Genomic DNA, 22447 nt, shown 5'->3' with positions numbered 1-22447 from the left:
AGCAACTAATATTTTTTTAATATGTGTAATTTTAAATGTGCCTATGGCCAGGTTTGGTGGTTGATATCCGGTATATACAGCGTGATTAACAATGACTGAGTGTGTTGGCGATGAAACAATTGAAATGTACTAGTGTTTTTTGTCTCGTAATTGGCACTGAGCGGATTTTTTAACTTCAGACCACATTAAAAACATTTCTGGTTATGCCAGTTATGTTTATGCTATTACAAAAATGAACCTTTGATGGTAAATTTAAAATTAGCCAAATTTCATTGTTACCAACAGATTCAGTCATTCTTGATCACTCCGTACCAATTAAAAAATATGTGATTTTTGGAAATTGAGCTAAAGCAATAATTGAATGTTAGCTTCGGCTGCTTGTTGGTTTCTTTAGTTTTATAATTGCTCTGAAGAAGTTCACAGCACAGCTAACGAAACGAAGTGCAAATAAAAAAAAATCACGTGTTTTGATATTAAGAGTCTTTTAAAATGAGACATACGCGACCGATAGCGTAACCATAAAAGATGCGACGTATGGCGGGTTAAATCTAAGATTCATGTTTATTGATGGGTGTAGTTTTCTGATTTTATTGTATCATTGACTTGTGTAAACATCTCAACTGCGATTATTTACATCCTACAACACCAACCCTAGTTTCTAGCCCTCATTAATACTTATTGCAGATATTATTGTTTATACAGGGTGCGTCTACTAAAACTTTATATCCGAATATCTTTTTTAATTATCAATTAAGGTAAACAATATTTAGCAATATTATATATCTCAATGACCTCTTGACATGTGCTTAACAAAAGTTAACGAAACCTGCAAGGATACAGAGCTATTTGAAAAATAACCGCAGTAAAATTGTCTTTTTTTGGCTTTTTCTCAGATTACGGAGTATAACATATTCAGCTGTGGCCTCTGTATCTCCCTGTATTGTTTTTATTACACTTTTACTGATGACTACGCAATAAATTAGTGTTAAAAAGAACTAATTTTCCAGCTGTGTTCAAAACAGAGTTTATGCGTAAAAAGTTGTTACGAATTTGTTTCACAGATTACTCATTTTTCAGCAAATAATTTAGATACGTCAATTTGACGGGGCATTGTTATCTTATTTAAAATTCTTTTATTTCTGAACTATTCGGTAAAATACAATAAAAATTCAAATATGTATGTATGTACAAACCCCGGTGTAGGTACGTCTGCATCCTAGGGATCAGTCTTCTCTGGAAAAATTTACTTAAACTATTTTAAAGTAAGTTTTCAATAAAACGAATTTAAATGTTATTAATTTTATTTTTTAAACAATGAATCATGGGCTACCCGGTACCCTCCTTTTTTTGTTTTTATTTATAAAAGTGGCTGTTATGGAAGTGGGTGCGTGAAGCTTAAAGAGCGGGTGAAGGTGAATAAATAATTTAAGCACATCCTAAATAATAACAATTAAAATATCTGCAATAAATTCAACAATGTAACACAATTAGCACCAAAGAAAATTTAAAAAATGTACTCAAAATAATTATAACTAAATATGATGCTCAAAATTTATTTCGACCATTAACTTCCACACACCTTTCAATTCTGGAATAAAAACTCCGTGAAGTTGCAGTTGCAGGATCATTTCATATGGATGAAATTTCCAAGACTTTAAAGTTCTAATAATCGTGCTTTGTAAGACGTAAGACATTCAGTGTAGCCGCTACTGCTCTTGTGCTTGTGTGTGGATTTTCAGTTACCTAATCAACAACGGCATTTTGAAAGTTAATATTTTTGGGGAGTGCATCCCTTACTCGTGGCAATTCTTTAACACTGCCAGTATCTTCAAACAGCTTTACAATTCATCTGATATTCATTTCGGAAAATTTATCATTTTCTTGACGGGCCTGAAAAATTCTTGCTGCGGCTCGATAGCACCTGTGACACTCTCCATACGTAAAAATAATATTAATTTTCTCTTGCTGTGAGAACAACATCTTGTATAAAAGATTATTTCAAAGATTTCACAAACTTTTTTACTTTGACGTTGTCAAATAATAAATTAATTATGTTTTTTTTTTTTTTGTAAATCAGTAAGCCGTGAAGTACTTTTTTACGTAAATACACACTGGTGAATGAAGTCTGAAAATTGTCTTTATTTAACATTAATTTATTGGTCAATAATAAGCACTAGGATGATTGTTAGGCAGAAAATCTACACAGAAACATTTGATATGCATGTTAAAAGTTATAATGTTAGAAAATGCTGAAAATAAATTTTTTTCATTAATTTTTTTCTTGAATATTCCTCTTCTGTCCAGATCCTTGTTAATTTTTGTAGTGCCTATGTCAAGAGGGCAATGCAGCCTTTATTAAGACTAAATATCATTGAGCAGTCATTTAAAATAACGAAGATATTCAAATATAAAGTTTAAGCAGACGCACCCTGTATAATACGCCTCAACTCTATTTTTTTTGCCAAGGATTATAGGTATGTAATTTCACTTAACATCAACAATAAACGAATTAAAAATAAACATGCGACAGGTAACTTCAACAACCTTTTTGGTATAAAGACAATATTTCCCCTAGTGTGATCCTTTTCCGCAAACGAATAATGCCGTCAATATTTGTTTTTTACCTGCACTGTTGTATATTGAAACCAGAAACATTCAATTTTAAACAAGTTTTATTGTGGACAAGCCGGCTGGCCCACCAGGGTTACTAATTAATAACCTAGTTACAATTTGCAAGCGTTTCACGTATGTCGAAAGAACACGGATCGTTCACCCATGCATTACACTTGAAAACCAGTTGTGATAAACCGGATCGACTAATTTAAAAACAAGAATTTGCAAAATTCAGAACTGACCGACTAAGCTTGAGCTGTAACGTATGCAGCAATCAAAGTTGCACTAGCTGTTAAAGTTACTTTGCACTGAACAGATGAACAGACACTGCTCTGTCGAAATAATTCCAAATGTCAACAGCGGGAATTCATTGCACTTTATCAAGGTGTTGGATGCATCTTTAATCATGTGATGAAGCAAGTATTCTTGCCAATTAAAAATGCAGAAGGAAATGTCATTGATAATGACCTTGACTGTGAAGCGATTGGGGGCGAACTGCATGCGCGACAGGCTCGTATCGACCCATCCTGAGACTAGGATCGGAAGGATTCCTGCCGCACTAGGTCCGACTAGGTCAGTGCTCGGCGGATTTTGCCGGCCGCGGTGCTCGCTTCATTCACTGCCGCCATCGTTATCGTTGTACATCTCTCGCGTGACCATACACCTTGGCGTAATTTTTAAATCGCGACACTTGCGATCTCCTAGCTGTGTATGAACCCATTCCGCCGACATATTATCCTTAACATGTACTATAAAATTTTCGCGATTAAATGCAAATAATATTTATATTTTTGTACACTAATGTGTGATGTACGAGTATATTAATTTTTTGGGGATTATTTCTTTTCCAAACAAAAAAATCTCTGCATAACTTTTGTATAGTTTTTGATATTGGCCGAAAACTGTAACAGAAACTTCAGTAATTCCAGCTGAAGAATCAACTGTTAATTTGAACTTTTATTTCTAGCGACGTTGATATCATTGGAGTTCCATAAATGGCTCTAATTCAGCTCAAGATCATCTGATTTTTTGACTAACTGGTAATAAATTGATATTTTGGAACCGGCGCATCCACCAAAATTTCCGATGAAAAATTAAATTTACTTCACTAGATAAGTCTTTCAGGTTTAATTACCTACCAACAGAAGCCAGTTTATTTCCCTGTTCACTGAATTTTAATCAAGTCTAGTGAAGCCTTAAATATTTAAAATTCCCAGAGGCACTTAAATTTATTAAAAAAGTGGACTCTTTAACTCGATTATAAGTTTCATCTAAATAAAACCTATCTATTTGTTCAACGTCCTCATTTCATTGAGGCATTCCTTTTGTCACGAAAATAGAGCTTTGTTCTATTTTTCATTTGTATGGATAAGATCCGCGCTAATCATAATAGATACCTATTTAAATATTATTTGCATTTGTTTTGATTCTCAGTTAATAATAATTTGTGTCGAAACTGATTATTACTTTTTACTGAGCAATAAGTTAGAAGACATTTTTCGTAAACTGCAAAAACCGTTATAATGAAATTTTTGTTATGCCTACTGAGAAAACTTCTACAACACAGAGGTCGTTATTACAAAGGGCCAGAGATAAATTACTGAAGTGGTTCCGTAATTTTGGACATCAGGTAATATTGTCATAAAATAAAAAATTATAAGTTCACGAGTAGTTTTACAATCTTTTTTTTTTCACATTACATATTTTGTATTAGAAATGCGTCGGTTTATGTGACAGTATTCTGAGATGATAATGTCAGATTTTCATTTGATTCTTTTATCCGAATAAAACTTAAACTAATTGCTCTTATCGTTGTCAGGCTTTTCAGTTTCTGTATTAATAAAGGAGTATGTTATTACCTAACAATGTGTATTAAAAATTAAAAACTGTAATTTTTGATGTAATTACTACTCCAAGTTTATTTGGAACAAATTAAAAGGAACTCAACAATTTTTTAAATATAGAGATAAAAATTTAAAGAAACTGATTTGTTTAATAAATACCATTAGAGCATTAGACAAAAGGTTATTTCGTGGTATTTTCTGTTAGAATATTGCCCATTATCCCTGACTACCTCTTATTTTACAGTGAGTTGTGGCTCTACTTGTGACTGTTATTCATAATAATATTAAAAGAGAATAATGTGTTTTAACATTTAACATGCAATATGTAGATATGTTCCATGCCCTACAAACAGGAACTGATAAAAATGGCCAAATTGTTTGTTGTTGCGATCGACTTTCGTATATTGATATATTGAATGCACTCAAAAGCGATTGAAAAGTAATTATGTATTTTATACCCTCTGCGCTAGTTTGTGAAACCATCAGTGTACATGATGTCTGTAGTTTAATTTAAATTTTCTCACGGCTAAGCAAATTTGAGTTGAGATCAGAGAAGCTTTTATGATCGACCTGTCGGCGTAGTTAATAGGAACATTATGATGTTTTCAACATGTTACTCGTAAATTTGTAAGCTATAACTTAAAACTGCTATTCCGAGGAATTTTTTAACCCTTTAACCGTTTTGATGTTCTTTTTTTTTCGTTATTCGTGACAAAGCCGCTTTCGGGAATAGTGTGTAGGAAGGCGAATGTACACATTTACCGGTAAACGTTCATAATGACCGATTTCGTTGGTAAATGTGCATAGCAATCTTTTTCAGTCATGGGTTTCATACATTCACCTTTCAAACATGGATTGTGTGCACATTTACCAGGGGCGGATGGTAAAAGTGGATACGACTGAAGCCAACGCAGAATAACCGGGAAATCGTATCAATGATTTTGTTAACGGGCGGGCAAGGTTTTAAGAAATGCAGTTGCAGCGGAAAATGAGAAACAAAGAAGTGCCACTGTAAGGCTTCACTGGTACTGTATTACTAAATAGTAATTTGATTTTCTTAATAAAATTGTATATTGTTGTTCCTTATGTTTAGTTTATTTTCTATTTTAATTTGTTATTTTGTTGTTTTTTAAGAAACCATATTTTATTAGACATAAAATATGGTTTCTTATGTTACATACATACATTGCAGGTATAGACCTATATCATCTTAGTATCAATTACATTTTTATTTGAGTAGGTACTTAAAATTAATTAATCTGCGGAAGCCTGCTACAGTTCACTAAATAGTGGAATAAACATTTCCCAGAAGAACAAGGACACCTTTACCGGTCAAAGTGCATATAAGAGATAATTTACGCACATTGGCCGGTTCTGCTGGTCAATGTACACATAAGGCGGTGGATGTTCACATTGACCCTTTTTGCACTATTACCGTAACACATATAAGAGATAATTTATGCACATTGACCGGTTCTGCTGGTCAATGTACACATAAGCCGGTGGATGTGCACGCACATTGACCCTTTTTGCACTCTTACTGTAACATATACACCCCGAGATGAGTTGAAAAAAAAAACAATATTTCCAGCATTTCAACGACCTCATAGTGAATTCTCGTTTACGGTCTTTACAAATTTTTTTATTCAAACGGTCTGATACAGTGAATATCTTTATAGCCACCAGTGTTTTTTTATTATTACAAAACCTATATTTGTCAATGGTATCTGTATTATCTGCACAAAAGTTCCTTTCTGTGCGGCAAGAAATAGATACTTTAAATTATGTACTTATCTATTATTTAAATTATTTGACATTTGTTGGCATATTGGGCTGCGATATGTATCACATTGTGTTTATTGTGAATGCTTTGATTATATGTAATAGATATTAGAAAAATGTATAAATATTATTATTTACCAACTAAATGAAATCTCCTTTTAAAATAGCACTTGGTTTTGACGACAAACATCGTTAACATGGTAATAAAATATGGCTTTTGAATAATGTTACAAAATTGAGATATTAGGATCTTAACTGAATGTTGAACACGCATCTTAATGTTAAAAATATTGACTCATTATAATGAATCGTCACGATGAAAAATGTTTAAAATGAAAATACTCGTATGTATAGTCAGAAGCAATGGATAGCATCTGATAAATTGCTTTAATCCTTCAGAATTTTGTTTATTCTGATCAATATATGTAATTCTATGTGATTTAAAATGAACCATCGAAACGCTGTTTCTAAATGTCAGTAAATTTTCACACCAATTAGCTATGAAAGACGCGAATGAATTTCATTACCTTCTGGCCTTTGTCGAACCTATTGTAAATTAATTTCTTCTTGTGCTATAAATTGCACTTGAAATTGAATTAATGTTTAAACGATTTTAATTATCAACGTACTGTAAAACAAGGACTTTATTCTTTTTTATATTGTGCCAGAAATAATGAAGTACATTTTAAAATCATTATACATAATACGAATACCGTGTTAACCCTCCTTTGCATATTTCAAATGCATTTTCCAACATTTTAACGGTTATAGTGTTACATGCATTAAAATTTGCCCAGAAATAATCTAAATTTGTAGGATGCTTTCAAATGTATAATTATATTGATTATGAAAGTACAAAATGATTTGAAAACAAAAGCTTCCACGGAGGTGTCGTCAGGGGGACCTGGTGATGCCTTCGAAAAAGAGGGTTCGTGATGTCCGGGTAAACGCAGTATCAACTTGTCGGCTTGCTTAAGATTCGGAGAAGACCAGTGACGACAGAGGGTGCTGCTGGAGAAGAGAGAGAGAGGATACATCTCTCATTCCCCCCGGAGGGGGGCGGGCTGCTGAGGCTTTCCAGAGCCTTTTCAGCCACATTGACGGGAATATTCGAGATGGGTACGGTGAGGATGGGTGCGGAAGGAAGGTGGTAGGTACTGAGAGGTTGATACTGACCCAGCATTCGCTTTATCTGTGATATGAGACATACCACGATGTGATGGTGTGGGGAAACCTCTGAAAAAAACCCACACCTGGTCAGGCGGCACTGGGGTAAGAACCCGGGACCTTCCGAATGTAAAGTGTCGCGCTAGGCGTTTGGCCACAGTACTCGGTTAAATGTATCAAGAAAGAAAGAAAGGATACATCTTTTATTCCCCCCGGAGGGGGGCGGGCTGCTGAGGCTTTCCAGAGCCTTTTCACCCACACTGACGGGAAAATTCGGGATGGGTACGGTGAGGATGGGTGCGGAAGGAAGGTGGTAGGTACTTAGAGGTTGATACTGATACAGCATTCGCCTTATCTATGATATGAGATATACCACGATGTGATGGTGTGGGGAAACCTCTGAAAGAAACCCACACCTGGTCAGGCGGCACCGGGGTTAGAACCCGGGACCTTCCGAATGTAAAGTGTCGCGCTAGGCGTTTGGCCACAGTACTCGGTTAAATGTATCAAGGGGATGCAATTTCTTTTATACCCTCGTCCGATGGCCTGAGGGCATGCAAAACAGCGCGCGGAAACTTGATCAATGGGCGAGATCCTGGCTAAGAGCGAGAGCCGCACCGGGTAGATGGAGTGGCGCCCTCGAGAGCGTACTATTGCGGCCAAAAAATTTCGTCCGTCACTTTCAAGGCCCTGACATGAAGTGTAAACTACCCTTAAGCACCAATAACCTCGCTTTGTTATCGTTATTGTCATTTTGACAATCTGTCATTCAGTCCATCAGTTCAAATTTTGTGAATACAAAGGACAAGTTCCACTCTTACACAATTACCACACGACCGCTAGTCGCTAGTGGCACTAGAGACTAGAGGCAGACTTGCGGCTATTTTTGGATTAAAGTACCAAACAGAGAACCGTGGAAATTACACGAGTATGCCGTAGTTTTTAAAAAATCAAACGAAAAACATTAAGGCAAAGACAAGGAAATGAAACATTTATTTTTGTTTAAGTACTTAGCTAAATCAAAAGATAAAATGAATGAAGTTTAAAATCAATACTTGGTCATTGCTCCATTGGCGTCAATAACTCGTCTTACACGACGCGAGATGGAGATGCATAAATCTCTGTGATAATTCCTATGTAATGATTGCCATGCATTAGTAATCGCAGTTAAAAGTTCTGCCCTATTCCGAATTACTTGTCGTTGTTGCAAATTACGAACCAAAAATCTGGACTGCGACTTGGCCAATCAAGAACGTTTATGCTACCATTCTGCTACCCTATGTGCTGAATGCATTGAACAATTGTCTTGTTGAAATATGAAGTTAAAATTCGGAAAAATTCTTGAAACTAAAGGCATCATCACGTCTTCAAGAATCCTAACATAAACATCACTGTTGAGCCGATCTTCTAGAGATAACATTAGCCCAGGTCTATCTACTAAAATCCATGCCCATATGTTTGCCGAAAATCGACCGCTCCTTTCCGTTGTATTTGCTTGTATTTACCCCTTCAACAGCCGTCATAAAAGGGCTATTGCGTAATCTATTGAGAAGCATATTATCTTCTTCTGCAGTAAATGTGCTAGGCCTCCCTGAGCCTTGGCGTCTTTCAATAGTTCCATTCCATTTTGTCTCCATTTCTGAAGAATGGACGAAATTGTACTTTTAGGTATACGAAGGTCCATCGAAATCTGAGCTTGGGACATTCCTCTTTGTGCAAGAGTTACTATTTTGATTTTATTAAAATTTGATACCGATGGCATTTTGCTTGACTTTCAAAAGTGACAAGTAAAAACATCAATCATAATGACAATAAGGAATGGACTACACCGATTTTTTTGAAATGACGGAAAAATGACGGCCGAAATTTTTTGGCCGCCATAGTACTAGCGGAGCGTCACGGAACTATTCCCGGTCGCGAGGGTGTATTTGCGTTACAAATTAAAATTTTTATTTGATTCAAAAACCACTGACAGTATCTTATTCGCGTAGGAAAATCTCGTGGGAGCAGCTCTTGAACGACGGTAATTTTATAGGAATGAAGATTTTAATCTTGTTTTAATATTTTGTGACAAATTCCATTTGAGAGGTCCATCTCTTGGGCTAACCTGCGGGGAGGTTTTTTAGAAGACTGCTTCATTCTTGCTGAAACATGTGCCACAATCTCAGGAATTCTTTTTTTGGGTGCTCCGCTACCGGTTTTTCGACCAAGAGTCCCAACACATTTATAAATTTGTTGGACCAATTTTTGGTAATTTACAGGAAAATTAGGGAATGTGTTTTGAAAATCGTTAACGCAGTGCCCTACAGAATACTTCCATTCGCCATTCTCTTTTTGTTCACCAGTGAAAAAAATGTTATGTACTAAATCAAACATTTTGAAACGTCACTTTGTCAATTTAAATTTTAAAACAAATTGACGATAGTTAGTAAGCAACCTATTTTAAAATTCATAGCCCGCTCTAATTTATAAATTTTTTAGTACCTATACTGTGCTGGTAGCAGTGTCTACTGCCTTGACGACGAGTCCGGTAGACACATGTTTATGGTCTAGTCCGTTTTACTTTCCACGGCGGCCGGTAGGAAATGTCAAATAATTTGTCAGATTTATTGGATTTTATTTATATAAAAATTAAATGTACAATTACTTATATTATTGAAATGGTTTTCTAAAGGCAAGCATTACCCTTTGATCAATCCAAACAACTTTATTTCGTATTCTCCAATAATTGTAGAACAACCTGTACTCTGTCGAATAACTTCCCGATGATTTTTGAGGCAATAAGTTTGATCGCGCACTATCTATCTTCTCCAAAAGGTGGTTTGGGAAGAAAACTTGACTTCTGCATGAAAAACATGAAAAACTTCGACAGACTGAATTTTGATGAATCGTTTGTTATCATAGTAACAAGGCATAGCAATTTTTTTCAGAGCCAAATTTTTTTATTTAAATTTATTTTCTTTTAATAATTGTCTCAGTATACTAAAAAACCTTGTACGTCACACGACCGGTAGACGCATTATGGCCTCGCTGGTTTACAAGTCTCGCCCTATCGGGCTCGACCTGTAATTCACTAGCTCATCCATAAAAACGTTACTACCGGTCTTGTAACGTAAATAGCTAAAAGGATCGCACGGTATGATTTATTTTCCGACGGACCAAGTCTATGGAGGAAACAAAATGTGTAACAGTGAAGACCAAAAGTTTGGAATAACGGAAATATTTTCTTTTCCGTTGAGCTTTTCGAAAAGAACTAAGATAGGAAAGTTTTTATTAATTCGTATCCCACCTCCACCCGGCGGCACGGCAATTTTGCCCACCAATGTGTTTTCTAAGTCCAAAATTTTTAAATTTTTAAAAAGAGATTGCGGTACTATTCCTGTTGCTGAAATTATAAATGGTAAAATCGATTTTTTTTCTAAACACCAAAGATTTCTCATAGCAACGGAGAGCTCTAAATATTTATTAATTTTTGTATTATATGTCTGTGTTATATTGTGTGAATTTGGAACAGCTATATCTAAAAGATATGCTTGCTTTTGTTGTTTATTTAAAATAATAATGTCTGGTCTGTTATGCTGAATGTGAATGTCAGTTAAAACTGTGGTTTCCCCTTTAGTTCCGCAAATCCTACATTTATCAATGATCGATTGTAAACCGCATATGTGTTTTTTATAATTTCTTGTATTTATAACACGATCTTGTATTGCAAATATAAAACCCTCAGTCTCAGGATGAATATTTGATTTTTTAAGCCATGCATGAGAAGCTTGAATATTAATTTCTGGCTGTTCTAGCTCTTTAAAATATCTCCCATGTAAAGACTTTTGTTTTATATTTGCTATAGTGTCAGGTATATTTGGCTCAACATTAATTAATTAATAATTTATAATTTAACATAATTTATTATAAAAAGAAATACATACATCTTTTCCGATAATTTTAATTTTACCGGCCCCTTTCTGTTTTAGCTCCTTTTTTTTAATGGCAACCCGCAATTGTTTTTGCAGATTTTTATACAGGTGTTCCAAAATTTGCGAACAGCTTAACAGTACGTTAAGTAGTCAAAAAATATGAGGTAAAAATGTTAATAAAAATCAGTTCTTTTTTATAGAAGATATGGCCTATATAATCGATTCATGATGAATGTGGATAAGGGATGGCTATGACATCTGGTAAACATTGTTGGTGGTAGCTAGAGAACAAATAAAATTCGCTAATAGAAATTGATAGTCCAATTTTTACCCTTTTGAGGTGATGTCACGATTTCCTTCCTCGCTTTCTCTCTACTGAAACGACAGAGACAGAAAAAACAAAAAAAAAACGGCACGTTTATTTATTGTTGGTTACATTGTGGTTATTTTATGCTCCTGTCATTTTGATAATTTTTAATTTCTTTCACTTATCACATTGAGTAAAAGCAATTCGAAGCAATGGTCAACAAATTTGAAACATAATATGTACTTATTTATGATCAATTCAAATTTGTTTCTGATTCTAGCTCAAACATACGTTAGTATGTTAAGTAGTAGTTAAGTTAGTATGGCGGACAATAAATTTAGGCCGGCAAATTTCTGACATTTCAAAAAAGTCAATGCAAGCGACCATTTATTGTCATTATGACTGATGTGTCAGTTTGTCAAACTGAAGGTTTTCAAGCTGTTTGGCGTTTCCTTCGCCTTTTTCGTAACTTACAGATCATGACGCACTAGCATAACTGATTTGTAGTAGCACTTCTCTCTGGTGCACGCTTCTTTTCCCAATTTTAATTTTGATTATCGCTGTCACGATGACAAGAATGACAAAAATCAAAAATGGGGTTAGTTGAACATAATGCCAGCTTCACATTTTGATGTCCACTCAATGACAGGCCGGCCTAAATTTATTGTCCGCCATAGTACTAGATAATGACGTCGCCGTAAAAGGGTACCTAACATATGTACTATTCCGGACACGGAATCTTGGCCACAACTGACATTTAACTGACGAATATGTGTGAACTGGCCTTTATTGAATATAACCCAACTTTTGACTCGATAATGCCATTTCCCTGCTTTTTTGATGTCACAAAAAAACTTCAAAGTGATTTTTAATAATTGTCATCTGTTAATGACACTAATGGTTGGTTTACATCATTTTTTTTTTAGAAATGTCTAAAAAATGTTGGCCAAGATTCCATGTCCGGAATAGTACATAATAACATAGGTACTATACTAAGGACAACGTAACATTTTATCTGCCCCGTCCATTACATTTTCTTAGTTACCAATCAAATAGGTTGTTAAGACGATCTGATTTACACAGAAAAAAAAATCTGACATTCGAATTGTCAAATTGGCAATACTATAATGGAAAACTGTATACATTCGTTTTCTATCCCTAATTTTTTAGTCAAATTAAATTAGACAACATTGTTCAAATTTGAATGTCGGAACAATCATGTCATATGCCTGACGGGAAAAAAATATAAAATTGAGTCAGTTTATCCAACATGATAAAAATAAATCACAGCCACCCCTTATCCACATTCATCGTGAATCGATTATAGGCTCTGCCATTTTTATTGAAACAACATCTTGATTTGATTTTTTCTAAAATTTAGCAATGTGTAACAGGTTCGATTTTGATTGTAAAACGGCTTTTAGTGAGAATTTGAAATTTTGACATTTTCTAGTATCTGAAATGTCAAAGCAAAGCATTGTCACAATAAGTATAGCTGGAACGTTATGGATGTGGATTGGGGACTTGTCGTTAAGTTGGCACTACCAGCAAAAGTAACTAAACGCGCCAATAAGGTTATTGGAATTTATGACAGATCTCACTAATGTACAGTTCAATCATAAGCTTCAAGCAACCTTGAGTTTGACAATTCATATCCAAAACATTTCGACTATACGTCATATAAATCAATTACCTAACTAAATATTTAGCAATTATTAATCTCGTCGACTCAACGTGCATTCTATAATTAATATAAAAATCAAGATTGGCAATAATAGTCAAAAAAAATTAGTAAACATTTTTGCCGCGTTGCCAAACTGACAATCAATAGGTGGTGTTTCAATGGAAATAGCAAAGCCTTTATTTGTTACACTAAATGTGGCAACATTTTTGATTTATCCCAATAATCTGCAGATATTTAATTTTTGTTGTATCCACGGCAATAAGAAAGAACAATCAAAGTCATGTTGCCATATGTTATTTAAGGTAAAACAGACATAAAATCACTTCTTGGAAATACTGTAAATAAAGAAGTAAATAATTGCAATTCTGATCACCTACCATTCGGAATTACACTAGCTTGTAAAAAACAAATAGTCAAAATCTTTGTAATTATGTTATCAATACAATTGTTCTCTTTTTAAATCTTTTAATATTTAAAATAAAGAGAGATCAAAGTTGCATCTTTTGAGCCCCCATATCTTTTTAAATCTTTTTTAATATTTAAAATAAAGAGAGATCAAAGTTGCACCTTTTGAGCCCCCATATCCTCAAATATAAAATATATAAAAGTATGTATTTATTATTTTTCTCCTAATTTTGAGTTGTTCCACGAATTTTGGAGCACCTGTGTGTTATTAATTCTGAATTATCTCCACGTACATACTGTTGTATTCAAAAAAATCGCTTACACCTATTATTATTTGCCTATACGTAATTTTGTTGTTCTGGCGTCTATTAACGTCATACTGTGACAAAAATTGTCTTATTTAAAACATTTTTTTTTTAACTTTGAGATTATACTTGTGATTCATTGTTGTTTTCAGAATAAAATTCTCTATCGGAATTACTAAAAAAAAGTATGTGTTCTCATTTGAAAAAAAAAATATTTTGACAGTTTAACCTTGAAGTCGTTGGGGCTTTACGTGAATTTAGTAGGCCATTTTGCAGCCTACTCACAACCATTTAATTTGGTGTATAGATCATTAAAATCCTCCGATAAATAAGGGAGCTATGGACACGTCTTTTTTTTGGGGGACACCTGTATAAACGATAAAGCCACCACAAATATTGTAAGTTTACAGATGGATGTAGGATTTAAAACTTAATTCTTAATTATATGGCTTCAACAATTCATCTATTGGAAAAATTTGTGTAGCAAAATGTGAAGAGGAAAATGGACAAATTATCGTAATACAGGGTAGTGCTATGAAAACTTGTGTTCTGTTCAATATAATAAACCATCGTCAAGAAAATAAAACTGAAACATCGAAACCTAACCTCGCAAATTTTTCCAGTCTGTTTAGCTCTAAAAGCGGACGTATTGGCAGTTTCTATTGAAAAATACAAAGTTTTGATGTTTATTAAGGGCTATTCTGTATCGAGTACGTTAAAAGATCGGATATTATCAGGCCTTTAAATCTAGGAGAGAAATTTGCTGTTTTGTAACTTCAGAATAACGGAGACCGATAAAATGGTAAAATTTGTTGTGAATTGAGAATTGTTGATTGCGAACGAGCCCTAGCGCTTGCGCATTGAGCATTAAATTCATATCTGACAGTGTTCGTATTTAATATAAGTGAGGTTAAGGTAAACAAGATTGAATGCTGAGAAGACAGCAATAATTGTGGAAGGCAAGTATTTGGATTTATTTTTTTAATTTTTGCTCCCGATGTTGACCATCTAGTGTGGTGTGAACCTGATGTGAAAATGTCTAAACTTGACAATGATGGTAAAGCAATGATCTCAATGTATTTATCAATATTAATAACGGAAATTAATATTTATAGCGGGAGACACTAAAAATGTCTGTCTCATGCTGTGATCACGTCTGTTGAAAAGTGGGTTTATGTCCAGGTACAGATCATTCAGTTAGAGAAATGCGAAAAATACCTGGGGATTACTAAACGTAATCAGACCTTTCAATAAATAATACAAATATTTTCACTTATAATCTCATAAGAGCATTAATTCTATCCGGATTTTTTTTTGAATGCGTTCCAACAACGTTGTATTAATTTGTCAGAGCGGGACGCGAGGGCAAATTAGGACGTTGTTGGAATGCACGAAATAGTTATTTATTTAACGAGTTCGTGTGTAATTTGGGCTTTTTTTGGCATGAGTGGGCCAGTTTAAAACTCGAGTGAAACGAGAAAAAGCGCAAATTACACAAGAACGAGTTGAATACAACGTTTTTTTGTTCGACGAGCCCACCCAAAGGCTCCAAATGGCTGAAAATCTTTAAAATTAGCTTGACGTTTCGTTTTGACAAGTTGTCAAATTCATCAAAATCCGTTCACACAGGAGAAAATTCTCAAATTCTGACAGTGTCGAACAAAAAAATAATTCCCGGATATGAATATGTGTAGAAAAAAGTCAAAGTTGGTATCTTTAATAACAAACAAGTTATGGAGCTTTTTCGCAACTCTGGAACACCTGTACATCAAGAAACAAACATATTTGCCAACAGGGTTTACTACAGAATTCTTCCAAAGAGTTGTTCTTCCACCTTTGTAATCTAAATCGGCCTTGACATGAATACCTCACAAATTTTGCCACAGTACCTCTAAAAGCGGACGTATTTGCAGTTTCTATTGAAAAATGCAGATGCATTCATAACCAGTATTCAGAGTATAAGAAAATCCTAGTTAAAAAAATGTCAAACAAGAAATTGAGGTTATCATAAAAGAAAACATGAACAACATGAAACATCAACAACAAACAATAAAACTCAATCTTCAACATGGTGTAAAACATGGTTAAACTAAAGCAAGATTTATAGTTCCGTATACATATAGCATAACATAGTCAAAAATCATAAACATAACATAACTTTTTAAATTCAATTTATAGTTCATGATAAAACGTGATATGATTGCTGATTTTTTAAGTGTCAAACAATTGTCCAATATGTTTTGTGAAGACGGGGTTTTAGAAGCTGCTGCTCGTGCTGTGGTCTTACACGAGATAGATCGTAATAAAGAAAAAAGGAAGAAACCACGTAAAAAACGAGTTACAAAAACACGGATAAATCAGCTCCTCCAAATCATTTCCTTCTTCACACCGTCGTCAAAGTCTTTGGAAGATTTATCGTACAGTGCTTGAACCTTTCAACACACTGTACGATTAAAATTTCCTTCATATTTTCCACCTTTTCAATAATGTTTTTAAATTGAATTTATTGACTTTATTGATACGGACTTATGTTATGATAAAGGATCTATAAATGAATACATTTGATTCAATAGGGTTCAATTTTGATATGTTATGTTATACGTACAAGTTACGGAACTATAAATCGGCCTTAAGTCATCCTCGGAATCTGAATCAGACCACATATTGGGTGATTCAAAATGATTGTGGCCAAGTATGGCAACTATGTACGAAAATGTATGTGGCAACTGTGTGAATGGGGTAGAGTTGACATTTGTATGACATTTCATAAGCGTGCATTTAATTTTTTCAATTCCATTACACATTGATTTGATAACTTAAAAAATTGCGCGACTATTAACTGTCAAGGAAACGTCAACTCTACCCTACCCACACAGTTGCCACATACATTTTCGTACATAGTTGCCATACTTGGCCACAATCATTTTGAATCACCCAATATTTGCTTAGCTTTGTCGGAAATCATAGATAATAATTTGAATTTGCCGCGTGAAGGTAAATTATCAAATCAGGAAATTCAAAATGACTAAACTGAAACAGTAAATGATGCCAACATACTGTCATAGTGACAGCACGGATGTCACTGAAAACGACTATAATTTATAGAATACATATTATGTACTTAAAATCAATAACGAGCGTCATAGAAGTTTTCACTTCTGTCGTGCGGTCTTTTTTTAAATCAAAATTTCATAATATTTTATATGTTAATTTATAGATATTAACATAATTCATGTTAGTTCATAGAAGGTAATAAACCAAACAATCTAATAAGCCAACAGTAGAAATAATAAAGTTAATTAATTTAATAATTTAGCCGAAACCGTCATGGCATACTGGCCATATAAGATATTATCTTACAATTTATACAGTGTGGAATAAAATGATTTTCATCTAGTTACCTTTGCATTACCCTTGTAAAAATACGAAATGCCGCTATACAAAAAAAAAAGAAAGCCGAACCTCAAAATATATAGGTATCCAAATTCCAAATGTGATTTATTGCGAAGGGATGATATGAATGCAACGTTGAGATTGAAATTAAAAAGGAGCTAACAAAAGCAAGTCACAGCTAGTATAGAAAGTGGCCACCAACGTTTGTTAATTCAATTTTGTAAATTGTAATAATTGTCAATTCGATTGATGACATTTATTAGCAGAACTAATAACTTAAAAAAAAAAACTAGAGCGGTGCAGGAATATTTACATGTGCAAAAATTCCAAAGCAAACTAGATGAAAATCAGTTTGTTCCACTCTGTATAACTATATGTATATTTTTCTACCTTGGTATCATAACATAAGTGAGTCTTTGTGAAACTGAAAGTAGTGTCACAAAGGAACTTTTTTTGAAACTCTTTTTGGAGTTTTTTTTTAATGCGTATTACGTTTGTGTTGCTGTAATAGCACGCTGGCCGGCGTCCGGCATCTCTTTAACAATTAAAACATTTGAAATTTGACATAAATTTCACAGAAATGTCATTAGAACTCATGCAACACAAAAGTCCCTAGATTATTTCGTAATTAGATTTTTGAGTTTTTATGAAATTAATACGAACAAGTATGTATATTATACTCGTTTTATAAGACGCACTGTGTCACTCGTTTTTTTGGAGCACTGACTGCGTTCGTCGTGCCCCTACCAAATCGTGTCACAATCAAGCGTCTTATGACTCGTATTATAATATACATACTATTTAAATGAGCCAATATTTGAGTAAATTTATTATTTGAACGAACTGAATATCTGATCCAGGATATTTTTTGATGTCTTTAATAAATTTAACTGGAACTATTTGGTAGTAGTTCTGACCTAAATAAATAAATATTATTGAACGTTTAAGTACCAATTTAATAACAACAATTGCTTACCATGACACAGTTATAACAATCCAAAGATTGTGCTTGGTGTCTTGTAACAAGTTAATGAACCTAATCGAATTACTTTACAAAAAATATATAATACCGATGAATCAGTACTTACTGTTCTGTCACGGACAAGAATAGTCATTTAACAGAGAGTAATAAAATGTTTATAGGAATTGTAGAAATATTAATGTTTTCAACAACTCGCCAAGTACTTGTTGAACGTAATAAAATGTATCTAAATTAACATATAAATAATATAGAGTTAAGTAATAACAACGGCGACAATAACAACGGTAAGAATACTTTAACGACATAGAAACATAATAAAATTCATCCATTACGGCCCTGAAATGTTAAAGTGCCGTTAAGTTGGCAATAGTCACAATGTTACCATCCACAACAATGTGTATTTAAATTTTTTATTTGTGACGTTCTTTTTGATATCGTTGACGTCATTTGCCAGGAATTATCTAATTCTGATCTAATTTCTCCTTTCTTTTTTCATTTTTGTAAATAAAAATTACATGTAATTGAAATTTTTTTGTGGTAAATTTAATGTGTGGTGCCCTCTCATTGTATGCACGTTTTTTTAGAATTCTGTGATAACCCTGTTAGGAGGTATTAATTAAAACAAGATGTCAAAACAAATTTGGTAATTGTTCACTTTAACTACTTCTGGAATTTTCGCGTTTTTTCTGGCTAGACAGCCTCAGGGCGTCCTCCTAGATCGTTTCCCATCATTCAAACCTTGTGCAAATGCCTTTTTTTTCTCTCTTGTTGTGTTTCAAAGTCGCGCCAATGTCTTAGTATAACTAAAGGGTAAGGAAAATTAATTTCCACAAGGTTTGAATGGTGGGAAATGATCTAGGAGGACGCCCTGAGGCTGTCTGGCCAGAAAAAACGCGAAAATTCCAGAAGTAGTTAAAGTGAACATTTACCAAAAAATTTGTTGTGCAAATTTGTACCTTTTTATATCCATAAGTAATACAACGAGTGGGTACGTAATTGCCGGAACTTTTCGATCTCAGATATGAGTAAGTATGTATTTGTTTCGGCGAAAATTGTCTTAAGAAACAAATACGAGTGCTTTGAGGAGAAAATTTCTGGTAATTTCGTATGTACCCACGAGTTTGTATTTGGCATGACAATTCACCGAGTGAAGATTGAAAAATTCTATGAAAGAAATATTTGAATAGTTGTTAAAAAAGGTTGTTATACGGGGTCATTATAAATGTATACTCAATTTCATATAAATGTGCATCTAAGCAAGCCATGAAAATCTGATTTTCTGTTGGTATTAAAGCTAAAGCTGGTGATTTTGACTTTCGAAGTTGCTTGCTCTGCGCGAACTCGATTTGACTAATTTTTCAGTTTTGTTGTCCATTTTAATATTACTGCTTTCAAAAGCAATGTTACGCCTTTTTACTGATTAAATTAAAGTAATTCTTATTTGTTTTTGTCTTTGTATTTTTACCAAGTAACGATTTATTGGACATGACCTTCAAAAATGAGACTTTTGTAATGTAACTAAATTAAAGGTGCTTTTACACATGCACAGCTCACTTGATGAACATTTATATGAAATCAATTATATGTACCATAGTAGATGGCTGTGCGCTATGCTTTAGGTGCGCCGCTACGCCCACTAGTTGTTAAACATATAAACATTTATAATGACCCTGTAGCAATTCGTCAATAAATAGTGAACATTTCCGCGGCATTTTTTTTTAAACAAGCGTGATCGCGATTGGTCCGTACCGACCAATTTCGTAAATCTGATTGGTCGAGAGAATGCGAGTTGAATTGTCATTTGAAAAAGAATTTTCTTTTAATAACGTTAGTGCATTTGTTGTGGTGAAAATTAAACAAATTTGTTCAAAACAATCCCTTATTCTCAAGAATTATTCTAGCAATTTTATCGTTTTTATTCAAAACAGAGTCAAGTAGTGATCCCTGTTGTCTTTTGTTTTGAATAAATGAACAACATTGCTGAAATAATTCTTGAGATTTAGGGATTGTTTTGAGCAAATCTGTTTAATTTTCACCAAAGCAAATGCACTAACGTTATTAAAAGAAATTTATTTTCAAATGATAGCACTTGCGACGTTAAAAGCACTCCGCTATGCGTCGTGCTCTGAAACTCGCCGCGCGTACTTTAAAGGCTTCCTTATAAACTCGGATCATATTATGTATACCTACTATTTTCTGCTCTGTACTTCTTTTAATTCGCCAACGATGATAACAGCGATTTGTCTGCCTCGAAGATACATTTTTATAAACTGACCGGACACGGTGTTCGGTTCTTACGGAACCGATGTATACGAAAATTGTTGTCATAGCAACAGGTTTAATATGACAATCAAATAAAAAATCAAAAAAAGATAAAAAAAGTAGGGGTCGTGTTATTTTTGGCAAGATTAATTCCAGAATACAAACTTTAACGTCATTTCTTCAGGATATTCTGCGGAAAAGTCTTCGACATACTTATTTTACCCTGTCTACATAAATTTTTACGGTTGTCAAAAAATTTAATCCAATCCGGTCGCTGCCAAATTTGAATTTTAGCCAATAACACGTACTTTTCAGCTAATATTCATGCACTTCCGAAATTTTCGCTGCCATTTGTCTGTCACTGACTGACTGACTAACTTTTTTATATGTATACAGGGTGTTTTCGAAGTTGAGGCATTCCTTTTAACTTGTGATAACTGATAACATGTGTTGTTCTAAAGAGTTTCAGCCAAAATCACCTCAGTAAAATGTGTACGGCAATGAAGGTACAAAAAATTTTTGTTTTTGAAAATTTTAAACTGGTCCTGTTCAAATGTGCGCTGATTTGTGAGAAATCAGAATTGACAAAAAAAATTAAATGAGCACGGACGTTAATAAAAAATACTGTCAGAGTTGTAATCTAATTAGTCGGAATGGCTTATCATTACGAAAATAACGAGCTTACAGGTATATGGGCAATTCTTTCACAATCCAGGGAGTACCATTGCCACAACAAGAACAAGAACACAAAGCCTTAAGGCAGCAATTGTTTTTGATCGTGACGTCACAGTAAGGGCTTCATCGAAAAACGAATTAAATGTCCAGAATTTAATAAAAACAGTAAATTTTTTGGTTAGCATTCTTTTTTTTAGTAGGACGATGTGTTTAGGCTTTACAATTACTGCCTCGTGGAGTAAAATGCCATTAATGACGCGAAAATTATCATTTACAATTTTGTGTATGTATTTATTGTTTTTGCGTAAGTTTTACTTTGTGAATCATTTAAATAACACCAAATCACAACAAATGCTTCTTATATCTTAATTATACAGGGTCTCCCAGAACTGGCGGAACAAAATAACACGGTGAAATCATTATATTCTGGCAATAATAGGAAAAATATTTTAAAAAATCCATCCTTATTGGATTTTAAAATAAGAACGTTTTTAATTGACCAATCGCGTGTAGATATAAAATTACCTTAAAAAATTATATTGGTAACTATCGAAACAAATTTGATTGTTGCAAAGACATTATAATTGAATATTATGTCATAATAAATTATTTCTGACAATTCTGACAAGTCATTAAAAACGCGTAATGTTTCCCGCTTCAGAATATGTATTTTGATATGCTTGTCTTATATGGACAGTGTGATGAGAGTGCCACAGTTGCTCCTCAGGAGTACGCAGTTCGTTTTCCCAATAGGGAACATCCTAGCAGAAATACTATAACCTGAAAAATACTATAACCTAAAAACGTCCGTCATTGCACAAACAATGCGGATACCCAACAATGCATATGCATCATTTGAAATGTATCCAAATAAAGCAGGAAAACTAATTAATAGGTAACTTAACATCAACAACAGCATTGGTCAGTTTAAATTGCTTCTTTCCTAATCACTATTTAAGATAGATTTTTTTGAACATTTTTCCTATTATTCCCAGAAGATGATGAATTCACCGTATTATTTTGGTCCGCCAGTTCTGGGAGACCCTGTATGTGTAGCAAATATTTTTTCAACTAAATTATACTTACAACGACTTACAATTTTCAATCTTCCATA

The 22447-nt window shown here is 33.7% G+C and overlaps 1 protein-coding gene across 5 annotated transcripts in view; it reads left to right on the top strand.

Moving 5' to 3' along the window:
* The window catches only part of Ae2 (Anion exchanger 2), a 141653-nt gene that overhangs the window by 44596 nt on the left and 74610 nt on the right, over positions 1-22447 (top strand). Inside the window, exons 1-2 of one of the 5 annotated variants that reach the window (XM_069039421.1) lie at positions 3220-3322; positions 4048-4243. The exons of 3 other annotated variants lie outside the window; for them this stretch is intronic. In XM_069039421.1, the coding sequence (XP_068895522.1) occupies positions 4151-4243 (93 nt within the window). In that variant the 5' untranslated portion in view covers positions 3220-3322; positions 4048-4150. Of the gene's footprint in view, positions 1-3219; positions 3323-4047; positions 4244-22447 lie in introns of those variants that run through there. One more of the 5 variants, XM_069039452.1, reaches the window with a different exon arrangement.

The sequence above is a fragment of the Tenebrio molitor genome, chromosome 1 (genome assembly GCF_963966145.1).
Source record: "Tenebrio molitor chromosome 1, icTenMoli1.1, whole genome shotgun sequence".
NCBI lineage: Eukaryota > Metazoa > Arthropoda > Insecta > Coleoptera > Tenebrionidae > Tenebrio > Tenebrio molitor.
This window is presented reverse-complemented; position numbering and strand designations above follow the sequence as displayed.